The sequence below is a fragment of the Tachyglossus aculeatus genome, chromosome 2 (genome assembly GCF_015852505.1).
Source record: "Tachyglossus aculeatus isolate mTacAcu1 chromosome 2, mTacAcu1.pri, whole genome shotgun sequence".
NCBI classification, from domain to species: domain Eukaryota; kingdom Metazoa; phylum Chordata; class Mammalia; order Monotremata; family Tachyglossidae; genus Tachyglossus; species Tachyglossus aculeatus.
Genome location: NC_052067.1, coordinates 152,847,296 through 152,863,894, shown reverse-complemented (window position 1 = coordinate 152,863,894; position 16,599 = coordinate 152,847,296). Strand labels below are relative to the sequence as shown.

The following is a 16,599-nucleotide window of genomic DNA, read 5'->3' as shown; positions in this document are numbered from 1 at the left end:
CCTCCCCAGCGCTTTGAACAGTGCTTTGCACATAGTAAGCACTTAATAAATGCCATCATCATTAGTCATGGAATTCCCATTCCACAGCCGAGGAAACAAAAGCACAGAGGAGCCAAATGACTTGCCCAAGATCACACAGCGAGCAAATGGAAGATTCGGGATTATAACCCAGTTCCCCAGGATTTCCAAGCCTTTGCTTTGTCCACCTAGGCCAGGGATCTGAGCAGGGATCAGGTCTATCAACGTTATTAAACTGAACTTTCCCAAGTACTTAGCAAGTGCTCTGCCCAGAATAAGCATTCAGTGAATGCCATTCTTTGATTAACTACCCTGCAAATACAGTACAGTTGAACTGGGTTTTAGTGTCCTTACAAAGGAAGGCAATTTTACAGAACCCATAGTTTACTTGATGATTACTTTGTTACGTTTCAATGTTCTGACTTGAATCGTTGACATCTTCTGTGGCATAAACAAACTAATTTTGTGGGCTTACTCATTTCATACCAAATTATAGAAAAGATAGAAAATGTCATTATGAGCTAGCAGTGCTCAGTCTGCTGCTACCTGCCTAACTGCACAGCTTTAATAGATTTGGGTCAGCCTTCATGGGTTGCCATGGAGTTGCCCAAAGCCCAGCTGAACAGTCTAGTGGTCCTGGGGTACCCTTAAATCTTCCTGAGTTTGAGCAGGACTTTTTGGTATTGTCCAGCTGCCTCAGTAGGTGAACTATTCTCTGCTTTCAGCAGAATGTTACAATGAAAAGGAACATATTTTCATCCCAATTTCACCAGGACTTGCGGAACAAAAAACGAGAGCTAATGGAACTGTAGGTTTTCATAGGTTTATGGAAGAAGAGGGTTTCCTCCATTTATGACATACATATTTTACAGTTCTTTTCGTATGAATTTAATTGATACAGGATGATGCTATTATGTGCAATTTGTGCATTATATTCTCATTAGGGTATAATATATGCAACTGTAAAATTATATCTCTTTGGTTTGTACGGCGTGTATTTATCTTATAAGTCTCCCGGTTCTATAGTGAAATTATAATCAAATTAAGCTCTCTATGATTTTAATTAATTTAATATTGGAAATATGTTTTCTAAATTAACTGACATTCTTTTCATCTGCTTGATCGTTCAAAAATATCTTTAGTGCCATTTATCTCAGAATGAGAATGTAAATATTGTCGTGGAGGAGAAAGTTGGATCCCTGGATAATAGATTATCTGTGGAGCTCTTCTATTAGTCGTAGAGATTTTAAGGAATCCAAAGGCAAAACTATGCTTTGATTTGTTTCATTGGCTGGTTTTGAGGCAAACCAATCTTGGTAGGAGGAGGGTCAAATTTAGGGGGTCTGTGCCTCCCCAACGCATTAAATGCAGAAGGGATCTCACTCAAGGGGTTGAGTTTGAGAGAATTACTATTGGGAGAGGGGGTTTCTCCCAGTGCTTTAGTCTCTAGTCTGCAGTCTGCTTGTAAATTCATTCAGTCATATTTATTGGGCGTTTAAGGTGTGCAGAGCACTGTACTAAGTGCTTGGAAAGTAAAATTCAGCAACAGAGACAATAATACTAAGAATGTTGGTATTTGTTATGCGCTTACTATGTGCCAAGCACTTTTCTAAGTGCTGGGATAAATAATAATAATAATAATAATGTTGGTATTTGTTAAGCACTTACTATGTGCCAAACACTGCTCTACAAGCGCTGGGGGGGTTACAAGGTAATCAAGGTTATCCCACGTGGGGCTCACAGTCTTCATCCCAATTTTACAGGTGAGGTAACTGAGGCACAGAGAAGTGAAGTGACTTGCTCAGGGCCACACAGCAGACGAGTGGCAGATCTGGGATTTGAACCCATGACCTTATGACTCTCAAGCCCATGCTCTATCTTCTGTGCCATGCAGCTTCTCCAATCCTTGCCCCCGCCGGGCTTTCAGGCTTGAAAAGGAACTGGGATCAAAACCTCTCCAGTTATTCGTCTAATCGTATTTATTGAGTGCTTACTGTGTGCAGAGCACTGTACTAAGCGCTTCGGGGAACAATACAGTAAACAGACACATTCCCTGCCCACAACGGGCTTACAGTAAATTACCCTTCCCTTCGGGAAGAGAAGGACCCTAAAGCAGGATCCTACCTTGGGTGTTAATAGAACGTATTCCTTCTACTGTGTAAGATGAATATAATATGCTTTAGAGAGACATGCGAATGATAGCCCATGGATTCCAACATTCATTCAATCGTATTTATTCAATCGTATTTATTGAATACGATTCAATACAATTCAATACGAATACAACAAGGTAGTGAAGAGTTTTCCAGACAGGTCTCGTCCGCTGCATTTAGAAACGTGGTACAGGTTTAGAAGTAATGGCAGAAATATAATGTACTGATGTGCTTTAAAATGTAATGAATTTGACTAGGCCAAGAAACGGAGGAAAGTTCTGTGTGGGCCGCAGGATGAAATTTCGATCATGTAACACTGATTCATGTCCAAAAGGCACACCAGATTTTCGCGAGGAGCAGTGCTCCAGTTTTGACGGTAAACATTTCAACATCAACGGTCTTTCACCTAATGTGCGATGGCTTCCAAAATACAGTGGCAGTAAGTAACTGGACTCGATTCCATCGGTATTGTGAATTCTTTTTAAAAGAAATTGTTACCCGGATATTATAGGAGGCAAAAATCCAGTTGTGTTTCTTTGCAGTTGCCGTGAAAGATCGCTGTAAGCTCTTTTGCCGTGTTGCTGGGACTACATACTACTACCAGTTGAGGGACAGGGTTACTGATGGTACACCTTGTGGAACCGAAACCTATGATCTGTGCGTTCAAGGCTTGTGCAGGGTAATTATATTTTAATTTGAATCCTAATTGGGAGTCTGAGATTTTTTTTTTCCCGTGGAAATAGCACTGAATTGCAAATTAAGCTAATTTTGTCAGGAATATGGTAATGCATGTTGTTATAGACAGTCGGTGTGGTGATTAGTGCTTAGTACAGTGCTCTGCACACAGTAAGCGCTCAATAAATACGATTGATGACTCAGAGAGCTCTTTGTACAGAGAAGCAGCATGGCCTAGTGGAAAGAGCATGGGTCTGGGATTTTGACACCTGTCTACATGTTTTGTTTTGTTGTCTGTCTCCCCCTTCTAGACTGTGAGCCCATTGTTGGGTAGGGACCGTCTCTATAAGTTGCCAACTTGGACTTCCCAAGCGCTTAGTACAGTGCTCTGCACACAGTAAGCGCTCAATAAATACTTCTAGACTGTAAGCCCGCTGTTGGGTAGGGACCGTCTCTATATGTCGGTCACTGTCGGTCAGTTTGGAGTAACTGCCTAAGGGAGAGAGCGGGATTGACCTTGGCATCTGGGAAATCAGGAATGGCATCTGAAAGAGTTGAGTGAGGACTGCCGTTAGGTCTTGGCAGATTTCGGTTCCATATACCTAGAGGTTTGGGCCTCCGGACAGTCAATTGATCAGTTGTATTTATCGAGCACTTACTGTGTGCAGAGCACTGTAATAAGCCCCTGGAAGAGTACACAATAACAGAGTCGGTAGATACGTTCCCTGCCTACAATGAACTTATAGTCTATTATGGGCCAAGTACTGTACTAACCACGGGGGTAGATGCAGTATAAACTGATGAGACTTGGGCTTTATATCACATGCCCCCTCCTTCCTCTCCCCCTCCTTCCCATCCCATCCCCCCCCGCCTTACCTCCTTCCCCTCCCCACAGCACCTGTGTATATGTACATATGTATATATGTTTGTACATACTTATTACTCTATTTTACTTGTACCTATTTATTCTATTTATTTTATTTTGTTAATATGTTTTGTTTTGTTGTCTGTCTCCCCCTTCTAGACTGTGAGCCCGCTGTTGGGTAGGGACTGTCTCTATATGTTGCAAACTTGTACTTCCCAAGCGCTTAGTACAGTGCTCTGCACACAGTAAGCGCTCAATAAATACGATTGATGATGATGATGACGATGTTGCCAACTTGGACTTCCCAAGTGCTTAGTACAGTGCTCTGCACACAGTAAGCGCTCAATAAATACGATTGATGATGATGATGATGATGTTGCCAACTTGGACTTCCCAAGTGCTTAGTACAGTGCTCTGCACACAGTAAGCGCTCAATAAATATGATTGAATGAATGAATGAATTCGAAGAACCTGGGTTCTATTCCCCGCTCTGCTACTTGCCTGCTGTGTGACCCTGGATAAGTCACTTTACCTGTCTGTGCTCGGTTCCCCTGTCTGCAAAATGGGGATTCAACACCCGTTCTCCCGCCTACTTAGACTGTGAGCCCTAGGTGGGAGTCGAAATTCTTGTACCTAACCAACCACTTAGTACAGTGCTTTGCCCATAGTAAGCGCTTAATGAATACTACAGTTATTATTATCACGATGGCATTTGTTCATTCATTCATTCAGTGGTATTTATTGAGCGCTTACGGCGTGCGGAGCACTGTACTAAGTGCTTGGGAAGTACAAGTAGACAACACATAGAGACGGTCCCTACCCAACAATGGGCTCATAGTCTAGAAGAAGCAGCATGGGTCAGTGGAAAGAGCACAGGCTTGGGAGTCAGAGGTCACGAGTTCGAATCCCAAATCTACCACTTGTCAGCTGTGTGACCTTGGGCAAGCCACTTAACTTCCCTGTGCCTCAGTTACCTCATCTGTAAAATGGGGATTAAGACTTTGAGCCCAACGTGGGACAACCTGATCACCTTGTATCCCCCCCAGCGCTTAGAACAGTGCTTTGCACACAGAAAGGGCTTAACAAATACCATTATTATTATCATTACTATTATTAGAAGGACTTGTTAAGCACTTACTATGTGCCAAGCACTGCTCTAAACCCTGGGGGGGGGGGGGATACAAGGTAATCAGGTTGTCCCACGTGGGGCTCACAGTCTTAATCCCCATTTTACAGATGAGGTAACTGAGGCCCAGAGAAGTGAAGTGACACCGAAATCACATAGCTGACAAGTGGTGGAGCCGGGATTGAAACCCGTGAGTTTGACTCCCAAGCCGGTGCTCTTTCCACCGAGCCATGCTGCTTCAATTATTATTGTCTACTGCACTAAGTTTGAATGCTAAATTTAATTCTTTGCCCTCCATGTAGCTGGGAAATGAGCAGGGATGTGAGAGATCAGAGAACTCAACTTTGAAGGATGGTTAACCTTAGAATTATTAACTTTTCCACGCCACCAGGCTAAGCCCACTGTTGGGTAGGGACCATCTCTATATGTTGCCAACTTGTACTTCCCAAGCGCTTAGTACAGTGCTCTGCACACAGTAAGCGCTCAATAAATATGATTGATGATGATGATATTAAATGGACTGAACTGTAATTCCCTAAATGATATCCATATAATATTCCCTGGGTCCACACCTCTCTCTCTCTGAGGTGAGGGTTCCGTGACAAATCAGTGTAACATAATTGGAAATCTCCTCAAGAGTGTTGTGTTAGTAAAGAGCCAGGCAGGAATCCTGGTACACTGAAAAGGTATTTGTTCGAGCAAGAGGAAAGGGGTTGGGAGCAGCTGAAGAAGCAGAAGGAAAAATGGAAAGTCATAATAATGATAATAATACTTATAGTAATTTGTTAGACTGTGAGTATTATGATTAGTAAGCTTCTAGACTGTGAGCCCGCTGTCGGGTAGGGACCGTCTCTATATGTTGCCAACTTGGACTTCCCAAGCGCTTAGTACAGTGCTCTGCACACAGTAAGCGCTCAATAAATACGATTGAATGAATGAATGTTAAAGAAGCAGCATGGCTCAGTGGAAAGAGCCCGGGCTTTGGAGTCAGAGGTCATGGGTTCAAATTCCGGCTCCGCCAACTGTCAGCTGTGTGGCTTTGGGCAAGTCACTTCTCTGGGCCGCAGTGACCTCATCTGTCAAATGGGGATTAAAATTGTGAGCCCCCCGTGGGACAACCTGATCACCTTGTAACCTCCCCAGCGCTTAGAACAGTGCTTTGCACATAGTAAATGCTTAACAAATACCATCATTATTATTATTATTATTAAGCGCATACTATGTGCAAGGCACTGTACTAAGTGATGGGGCAGATACAAGCAAATCCAGTTGGACACAGTCCCTGTCCCACATGGGGCTCATCGTCTTAATCCCCATTGTACAGATGAGGTAATTGAGGCACAGAGAAGTGAAGTGACTTGCCCAAGGACACACAGCAGAAAAGTGGTGGAGGGGGATTAGAACCCATGACCTTCTGAATCCCAGGCTTGTGCGCTATCCACAGGGCAGCACTGCTTCTCGTGGCCTCGGTGTCAACAGGGTTGCGGGAATTGCTCCCCTCTCCTTACAGCCAGCTCATACCTACTGCCTCATAGAAACCTCAGTAATTCACAAATCTCCCTGGACTTGTGCCATGAAATCTAATAATTTGGTACTTTCCAAGTTACAGCATGTCATCATGTTGAGTGAATGTGGTAAAATGTGATACATAATGCGTTTGTCTATAGAACAAAGAGTCCTGGACCAAATCAAGTTGGCAGTGTAAAGTATTTTGATAAATCGAGTATTGTACTGTGCTTCTTAGGCTAGTTGAACCATTCTCTATAGCCCGTGGAAGATACAGTTTCCGAGAATTCATCCTCAGCCACTGTTTCAAAATACACTGAAAGTTCTCCATTAACCCAAAAAGAAAGGAGCATTCATACATCTGATAAAATTTCATTTGCCAAAATCATTTTATTGGCTGAACTTAATATCGTGTTTCTAGAATTTGGTGTTGAACTGCTATTGTAGAGTATCAACCAATCAATCGTATTTATTGAGCGCTTACTGTGTGCAGAGCACTGTACTAAGCGCTTGGGAAGTAGAAGCTGGCAACATATAGAGACAGTCCCTACCCCACAGTGGGCTCACGAGTATTGTACTGTGCTTCTTAGGCTAGTTGAACCATTCTGTATAGCCCGTGGAAGTTACAGTTTCTGAGAATTCATCCTCAGCCACCGTTTCAAAATACACTGAAGGTTCTCCACTAACCCAAAAAGAATGGAGCATTCATACATCTGATAAAATTTCATTTGCCAAAGTCATTTTATTGGCTGACCTTAATATCATGTTTCTAGAATTTGGTGTTGAACTGCTAATTTACCAACTCTATTGTAGAGTACCAATCAATCAATCGATTGTATTTATTGAGCGCTTACTGTGTGCAGAGCACTGTACTAAGCGCTTGGGAAGTAGAAGCTGGCAACATATAGAGACAGTCCCTACCCCACAGTGGGCTCACGAGTATTGTACTGTGCTTCTTAGGCTAGTTGAACCATTCTGTATAGCCCGTGGAAGTTACAGTTTCTGAGAATTCATCCTCAGCCACTGTTTCAAAATACACTGAAGGTTCTCCATTAACCCAAAAAGAAAGGAGCATTCATACATCTGATAAAATTTCATTTGCCAAAATCATTTTATTGGCTGAACTTAATATCATGTTTCTAGAATTTGGTGTTGAACTGCTAATTTACCAACTCTATTGTAGAGTATCAATCAATCAATCGTATTTATTGAGCGCTTACTGTGTGCAGAGCACTGTACTAAGCGCTTGGGAAGTACAAGCTGGCAACATATAGAGACAGTCCCTACCCAACAGTGGGCTCACGAGTATTGTACTGTGCTTCTTAGGCTAGTTGAACCATTCTGTATAGCCCATGGAAGTTACAGTTTCCGAGAATTCATCCTCAGCCACCGTTTCAAAATACACTGAAGGTTCTCCATTAACCCAAAAAGAATGGAGCATTCATACATCTGATAAAATTTCATTTGCCGAAGTCATTTTATTGACTGAACTTAATATCATGTTTCTAGAATTTGGTGTTGAACTGCTAATTTACCAACTCTATTGTAGAGTATCCCCCCGAGTGCTTAGTATAGTGCTCAACACCCTGTGTGCACTCGAAAAATACCATTGATAGATTGATTAAAGAATATTCATTATATCCCTTATATTTATGTAGCCAGCTGGCTGTGATCATGTGCTGAATTCCAAGGCAAAGCGAGATAAGTGTGGAGTTTGTGGAGGTGATAATTCTTCATGTAAGACAATGGCAGGCACTTTCAACAGTGCTCAGTATGGTAAGTATGGTGATTTTAAAAAATCACATTCTGTTCTTTTGGTTTCATTCTGTAACTTGATTGCCGATTCCTTGTGACGATAAAGAAATGTAAGAAAATGAGTATTCTTCAAAAAGATATACTGTGAGATCCTGGAGCTAATGTTATGTTATCGTTCGTACCTGAGCAAATTCATGCTTTGGGGCTTAAATTATTGTCTTCATTTTGGGTGTAGACGCATTGACTTTAAAAATCCTTTGTCTCTCATTGAAATTGGAAGATTGTGAAAGGCTCAAGTGAGGGAATATCCCTTCGTGAATGAAGGTCCAGCCAGTAAGACACTGGGACTGAGAATCTGCGTGAAGGAGTCAATTTTGGTGTTTGGTGTTACGTTTAGGGCCACTCACACACTGATGTCCCTATCCCAGCTCCGCCACTTGTCAGCTGTGTGACTTTGGGCAAGTCACTTCACTTCTCTGTGCCTCAGTTACCTCATCTGTAAAATGTGGATTAAGATTGTGAGCCCCACATGGGACAACCTGATCACTTTATATCATCCCCAGCGCTTAAAACAGTGCTTTGCACATAGTAAGCACTTAACAAATACCAAAATCATCACACTATGCAGCTCTGGGTTCAGAAGATTCGGTCAGCCAGAGCAGTTGCAGCCTGTTGCGTAGCTCACAAAGTGCCTGCAACCTTGTGCCAATTTGCCGCCACAAACCAGCATTGGTCATTGCATGACTCCAGCCTCCTTCAGCAGTCAATCAATCAATCAATCAATCATCTTTATTGAGTGCTTACTGTGTGCAGAGCACTGTACTAAGCGCTTGGGAAGTACAAGTTGGCAACATATAGAGACAGTCCCTACCCAACAGTGGGTTCACAGTCTAAAAGGGGGAGACAGAGAACAAAACCAAACATACTAACAAAATAAAATAAATAGAATAGATATGTACAAGTAAAATAAGTAAATCAATAGAGTAATAAATATGTACAAACATATATACATATATACAGGTGCTGTGGGGAAGGGAAGGAGGTAAGGCGGCGGGGATGGAGAGGGGGACGAGGCGGAGAGGAAGGAAGGGGCTCAGTCTGGGAAGGTCTCCTGGAGGAGGTGAGCTCTCAGTAGGACCTTGAAGGGAGGAAGAGAGCTAGCTTGGCGGATGGGCAGAGGGAGGGCATTCCAGGCCCGGGGAATGACGTGGGCCAGGGGTCGACGGCGGGACAGGCGAGAACGAGGCACGGGGAGGAGATTGGCGGCGGAGGAGCGGAGGGTGCGGGCTGGGCTGCAGAAGGAGAGAAGGGAGGTGAGGTAGGAGGGGGCGAGGGGATGGACAGCCTTGAAGCCCAGGGTGAGGAGTTTCTGCCTGATGTGCAGATTGATTGGTAGCCACTGGAGATTTTTGAGGAGGGGAGTAACATGCCCAGAACGTTTCTGGACAAGCACCCAAGATTATAGCCATTTAATCCAGTGAATTATAACCATCAATACAGGATTGATCTGACTCTGACTCTGCTCTGAGCCTGCTGTTGGGTAGGAACCATCTCTATATGTTGCCAACTTGCACTTCCCAAGCGCTTAGTACAGTGCTCTGCATGCAGTAAGTGCTCAAAAAATACGATTGAATGAATGAATGAATGACTCAGCTCTCCCCTCTTAAATAATAATAGTAATAATAATGATGGTATTTGTTAAGCGCTTACTATGTGTAAAACACTGTTCTAAGCGCTAGGGTTGGTACAAGGTGATCAGGTTGTCCCGTGTGGGGCTCACAGTCTTAATCTCCATTTTACAAATGAGGTAACTGAGGCACAGAGAAGTTAAGTGACTTGCCCCAAGTCACACAGCTGATAAGTGGCAGAGCCGGGATTAGAACCCATGACCTCTGACTCCCAAGCCTGGGCTCTGTCAATCAATCAATCAATCAGTCAATCAATCATATTTATTGAGCGCTTACTGTGTGCAGAACACTGTACTAAGCGCTTGGGGAGTACAAATTGGCAACATATAGAGACAGTCCCTACCCAACAGTGGGCTCACAGTCTAAGCCATGCTGCTTCTCATAGGACTTGGCATTTCTAGTTGCCCACAATAGCAGGTTGGGAGCTCTGGGGCAGAATATAGAGTGTGGAGTTATACAGCTAGGCAGCTTTTAACCTAAAATCCAATCATTAAAATCAGTTCGTTGACCACGTGCAGTCTTTTATTCATCCAGCAACAGAAGCAGCATGGTTTAGTGGCTAGAGATGGTCCTGGGAGTCAAAAGGACCTGGGGTCTAATCTCAGCTCTGTCACACATCTGCTGTGTGACCTGGGGCAAATCACTTCATTTCTCTGTGCCTCAGTTACCTCATCTGTAAAATTGGGATTAAGAGTGGGAGGGACTGTGTCCAACCTGATTACCTTGTATGTAGGCCTGCACTTAGAACAGTCCTTTCATTCACCCAGTGCTTAGAACAGTGCTTTGCACAGAGTAAGCGCTTAATCAATCAATCAATCTTATTTATTGAGCGCTTACTGTGTGCAGAGCACTGTACTAAGCGCTTGGGAAGTACAAGTTGGCAACATATAGAGACAGTCCCTATCCAACAGTGGGCTCACAGTCTAGAATGCCATCATTATTATCATCATCATCATCATCATCAATCGTATTTATTGAGCGCTTACTATGTGCAGAGCACTGTACTAAGCACTTGGGAAGTACAAATTGGCAACATATAGAGACAGTCCCTACCCAACAGTGGGCTCACAGTCTAAAAGGGGGAGACAGAGAACAAAACCAAACATACTAACAAAATAAAATAAATAGAATAGATATGTACAAATAAAATAAAAAATAAAATTATCATTCCTTCAACTCATTCCATCGTATTCATTGAGCACTTACTGTGTGCAGAGCACTGTACTAAGTGCTTGGGAGAGCACGCTATATCAGTCAACAGACACATTCCCTACCTACAATGAGCTTCGCTTTTCAAGTCCCGTAATTATTATTAATCAAAGCACCACTCAAACAGTTGCCAAATTGACTAGGGCTTGGGTTAGGATTTGAACACAATCTATGGTGAAGAATTCGAATTAAGGTTCAGGCCAGACATTGTAGGTAGGGTAAAGGATGTGTGATCCCTCTCAGGGTCACACCTGGAGAGTTTCCAGTCCTCTACCAGTCTCGGCTACGTGAGGGAGAGTCAAGGAGAGGCCTACCCATTCCATTCCTAGCTTGGCCAGTGGCTAGCGAGGGGAAGGCCATCTGCTACAAGTCAAAACTCACCCAAGCTAGGAAGGAGTGGCATCATCATCATCATCATCAATTGTATTTATTGAGCGCTTACTATGTGCAGAGCACTGTACTAAGCGCTTGGGAAGTACAAATTGGCAACATATAGAGACAGTCCCTACCCAACAGTGGGCTCACAGTCTAAAAATGGGAGAGAGTAGAGGGCGGAGACTCGAGTTTACTGCGCAGAAGGCGGCCATTGTAAAAAAAACTTCCAGATTTTTACCAAGAAAACTCTCTGGATCCACGACTGGAACGATTGCAGGTGGAGGTGGGGCATTCTGGGGGAGTTGTGTCCATGGCGTCGCTACGGGTCACAGACGACTCGACGGCGTAAGTCAAGTCAAAATTTCAATCAATCAATCGTATTTCTTGAGCGCTTACTGTGTGCAGAGCACTGTACTAAGCGCTTGGGAAGTACAAGTTGGCAACATATAGAGACAATCCCTACCCAACAGTGGGCTCACAGTCTAGACGGGGGGAGACAGAACAAAACCAAACATATTAACAAAATAAAATAAATAGAATAGAAATGTTCTCTCCCCCTCGTCCCCCTCTCCATCCCCCGCATCTTACCTCCTTCCCTTCCCCACAGCACCTGTATATATGTATATATGTTTGTACATATTTATTACTCTATTTATTTATTTATCTATTTTACTTGTACCTATCTATTCTATTTTGTTAGTATGTTTGGTTTTGTTCTTTGTCTCCCCCTTCTAGACTGTGAGCCCACTGTTGGGTAGGGACTGTCTCTATATGTTGCCAGCTTGTACTTCCCAAGCACTTAGTACAGTGCTCTGCACACAGTAAGCGCTCAATAAATATGATTGATTGATTGACATGTACAAGTAAAATAAATAAATAAATAAATCGAGTAATAAATATGTACAAACATATATACATATATATAGGTGCTGTGGGGAAGGGAAGGAGGTAAGACGGGGGGATGGAGAGGGGGACGAGGGGGAGAGGAAGGATGGGGCTCAGTCTGGGAAGGCCTCCTGGAGGAGGTGAGCTCTCAGTAGGGCCTGTGACATACTAATTTTGCCAGTGATGTGACTATCTGAACATTATTTGAGTGGTAGACTGTGATTCATTTTCAGGGATTTGGTTTGACACAATTTGTTATAGAGACAAAATATTCTCACCCCTGTGAATGAAACTGCATTGGGAGCCTAGGTATTCTTCTTTCAGACAGTTGGTCAGTTGTATTCATTAAACACTTATTGTGTGCAGAGCACTGTACTGTTCTGTGCCTTTCCTATTGTGTTTAATTCTCCCTCCGCAGTGGAGAGAATAATATTTTGTGTGTGTTCAAGGCAAATTTTTACAAGCGTCCCCACCGACAAACACTGGTCTTCATAGGTTTCCTGATCTTGAGTCCCAGTTTAAATGGCACCCCATTTATTGTGAGCCCACTGTTGGGTAGGGACTGTCTCTATATGTTGCCAACTTGTACTTCCCAAGCGCTTAGTACAGTGCTCTGCACACAGTAAGCGCTCAATAAATACAATTGATTGATTGATTGATTGATTGTCTTATGCTGTCGAGTCGGCTCCGACCCATAGAGACGCCATGGACGCATCTCTCCCAGAATCGTCCACCCTCATCTACAATCGTTTTGGTAGTGTATCCATAGAGTTTTCTTGGTAAAAAATAAGAAAGTGGTTTACCATCGCCTCCCTCCACACGGTAATCCTGTGTCTCCACCCTCAACTCTCAACAATGCCTCTGCTGCCCAGCACAGGAGAATTTTCCTTTCCTTCCACTCGCTAGCCACTGTCCAAGTTGAGAAGCAGCGTGGCTCAGTGGAAAGAGCCCGGGCTTTGGAGTCAGAGGTCAGGGGTTCGAATCCCGGCTCCACCACATGTCTGCTGTGTGACCTTGGGTAAGTCACTTAACTTCTTGGAGCCTCAGTTACCTCATCTGTAAAATGGGGATGATGACTGTGAGCCCCACGTGGGACAACCTGATCACCTTGTATCCCCCCCAGCGCTTAGAACAGTGCTTTGCACATAGTAAGCGCTTAACAAATGCCATAAAAAAGAAGAAGTTAGGAATGGAATGGGTATGCCTCTGATTGACTCCCCCTCTGGTAGTAATAATAATAATAATAATAATAATGGCATTTGTTAAGCGCTTACTATGTGTAAAGCACTGTACTAAGCGCTGGGGAGGATATAAGGTGATCAGGTTGTCCCTTGTGGGGCTCACAATCTTAATCCCCGTTTTAGAGATGAGGTAAATGAGGCTCTGAGAAGTTAAGTGACTTGCCCAAGGTCACACAGCAGACACATGGCAGAGCTGGGATACGAACCCACGACCTCTGACTCCAAAGCCCGGGCTCTTTCCACTGAGCCACGCTGTTTCTCTACAATGGTAATAATAATGATGGCATTTCTTAAGCGCTTACTATGTGCAAAGCACTGTTCTAAGCGCTGGGGAGGCTACAAGAGAAGCAGCATGGCTCAGTGGAAAGAGCCCGGGCTTTGGAGTCAGAGGTCATGGGTTCGAATGCCGGCTCCCCCACGTGTCTGCTGTGTGACCTTGGCAAATCACTTAACTTCTCGGAGCCTCAGTTACCTTATCTGTAAAATGGGGATAGTAATAATAATAATGGCATTTATTAAGTGCTTACTATGTGCAAGGCACTGTTCTAAGCGCTGGGGAGGTTACAGGGTGATCAGGTTGTCCCACAGGGGGCTCACAGTCTTAATCCTCAATTTTCAGATGAGGTAACTGAGGCACAGAATAGTGAAGTGACTCGCCCAAAGTCACACAGCTGACAATTGGCAGATGGTATTTGTTAATGATGGTATTTGTTAAGCGCTTACTATGTGTAAAGCACTGTTCTAAGCGCTGGGGAGGTTACAAGGTGATCAGGTTGTCCCACGGGGGGCTCACAGTTTTAATCCCCATTTTACAGATGAGGTAACTGAGGCCCGGAGAAGTGAAGTTACTTGCCCCAAGTCAAACAGCTGACAGTTGGCCGAGCCGGGATTTGAACCCATGACCTCTGACTCCAAAGCCCGGGCTCTTTCCCCCCTTTTAGACTGTGAGCCCACTGTTGGGTAGGGACTGTCTCTATATGTTGCCAATTTGTACTTCCCAAGCGCTTAGTACAGCGCTCTGCACATAGTAAGCGCTCAATAAATACGATTGATTGATTGATTGATTGATTTCCACTGAGCCACGCTGCTTTTAAGTGAGAAGGTTACAGCAGAGGAGCGAAGTGTATGGGCTGGGTTGTAGTTATGGAGGAGCGAGATAAGGTAGGGGTAAACGTGTGCTTTAGAGACCTTGATGAGGAGTTTTTTGTCTGATATGGAGGAGGATGAGCAACCACTTAGTAGTAGAGACTTGTGGAGTACTGGAAACTCTCCAGGTGCGACCCTGAGGGATTACCCTATTTATTAGCAAATTAAATTTGAAGGCACATGTCTCCTAAGCCTTCCCTGACTAAGCCATTATGTCTTCTTTTCCCACTTCCTTCTGTGTTGCCCTGATTTTCTCCACCCTCAGCCCCATAACTCTTCTGTACATATACCTAGTTTATTTATATTAATGTGTCTCTCCCCCTCTAGACCACAAGCTCGTTGTGGGCCGGGAATTAATCAGTCAATCAATCCATCATTTTTATTGAGCGCTTACTGTGTGTAGAGCACTGTACTAAGCGCTTGGGAAGTACAAGTTGGCAACATATAGGGACGGTCCCTACCCAACAGTGGGCTCACAGTCTAGAAGGGGGAGACAGAGAACAAAACCAAACATATTAACAAAATAACATAAATAGAATAGATATGTACAAGTAAAATAAATAAATAGAGTAATAAATATGTGTCTGTATATTCATTCATTCAGTCGTATTTATTGAGCGCTTACTGTGTGCAGAGCACTGTACTAAGCGCTTGGGAAGTACAAGTTGGCAACATATAGAGACGGTCCCTACCCAACAGTGGGCTCACAGTCTAGAAGGAGGAGACAGAGAACAAAACCAAACATAGTAACAAAATAAAAGAAATAGAATAGATATGTACAAGTAAAATGAATAAATAGAGTAATAAATATGTCTGTATATTCATTCATTCAGTCGTATTTATTGAGCACTTACTGTGTGCAGAGCACTGGACTAAGCGCTTGGGAAGTTCAAGTTGGCAACATATCAAGACGGTCCCTACCCAACAGCGGGCTCACAGTCTAGAAGGGGGAGACAGACAACAAAACAAAAGATAGTAACAAAATAAAATAAATAGAATAAATATGTACGAGTAAAATAAATAGAGAAATAAATACGTACAAACATATATACAGGTATATATGAATGAATATAGAGACGGTCCCTACCCAACAGGCTCCACTGAGCCATGCTGCTTCTGTGCCATCCATTCATTCATTCAATCGTATTTATTGAGTGCTCACTGTGTGCACAGCACTGTACTAAGCGCTTGGGAAGTCCAAGTTGGCAACATATAGAGCCGGTCCCTACCCAACAGCGGGCTCACAGTCTAGAAGGGGGAGACAGACAACAAAACAAAACATATGGTTGTGTTGTACTCTCCCAAGTGCCTAGTAATAATAATAATAATGGTATTTGTTAAGCACTTACTATGTGCAAAGCACTGTTCTAAGCGCTGGGGGAATACAAGGTGATCAGGTTGTCCCACGTGGGGCTCACAGTCTTAATCCCCATTTTACAGATTCATTCATTCAATCGTATTTACTGAGCGCTTACTGTGTGCAGAGCACTGGACTAAGCGCTTGGGAAGTCCAAGTTGGCAACATATAGAGACGGTCCCTACCCAACAGTGGGCTCACAGTCTAGAAGGGGGAGACAGGCAACAAAATAAAACATATTAACAAAATAAAATAAATAGAATAAATATCTACAAACAAAATAGAGTAATAAATACGTACAAACATATATACAGGTGCTGGGGGAGGGGAAGGAGGTGAGGGAACTGAGGCACAGAGAAGTGAAGTGACTTGCCCAAAGTTACACAGCTGACAAGTGGTGGAGCAGGGATTAGAACCCACGACAGTGGGTTCTAGTTAGTTAGTGGCTTAGTACAGTGTCCTGCACACCGCAAGCGCTCAATAAACACGATTGATTGATTCAGATCAAAGCCGATCATCAGATCATTGTAACTGGCATTTTACTGGGCTACTCTGAGACCCAACAACATGTAACAAATTTGGCTGCTTTTTGCTTCACTT

At 43.5% G+C, this 16,599-nt stretch overlaps 1 protein-coding gene and 1 non-coding gene across 2 annotated transcripts in view; both read left to right on the top strand.

The window, feature by feature from the left end:
- ADAMTS20 (ADAM metallopeptidase with thrombospondin type 1 motif 20) overlaps positions 1 to 16,599 on the top strand; it is a 231,939-nt gene that overhangs the window by 105,177 nt on the left and 110,163 nt on the right. The window contains exons 11-13 of the mRNA XM_038770479.1: positions 2,429 to 2,610; positions 2,714 to 2,850; positions 8,002 to 8,119. Coding sequence (XP_038626407.1) covers positions 2,429 to 2,610; positions 2,714 to 2,850; positions 8,002 to 8,119 — 437 coding nt within the window. The remainder of the gene's footprint in view (positions 1 to 2,428; positions 2,611 to 2,713; positions 2,851 to 8,001; positions 8,120 to 16,599) is intronic.
- On the top strand, positions 11,229 to 11,366 carry LOC119924437. Its single transcript, XR_005449150.1, has one exon. It is a non-coding gene; the product is annotated as a small nucleolar RNA SNORA7 (small nucleolar RNA).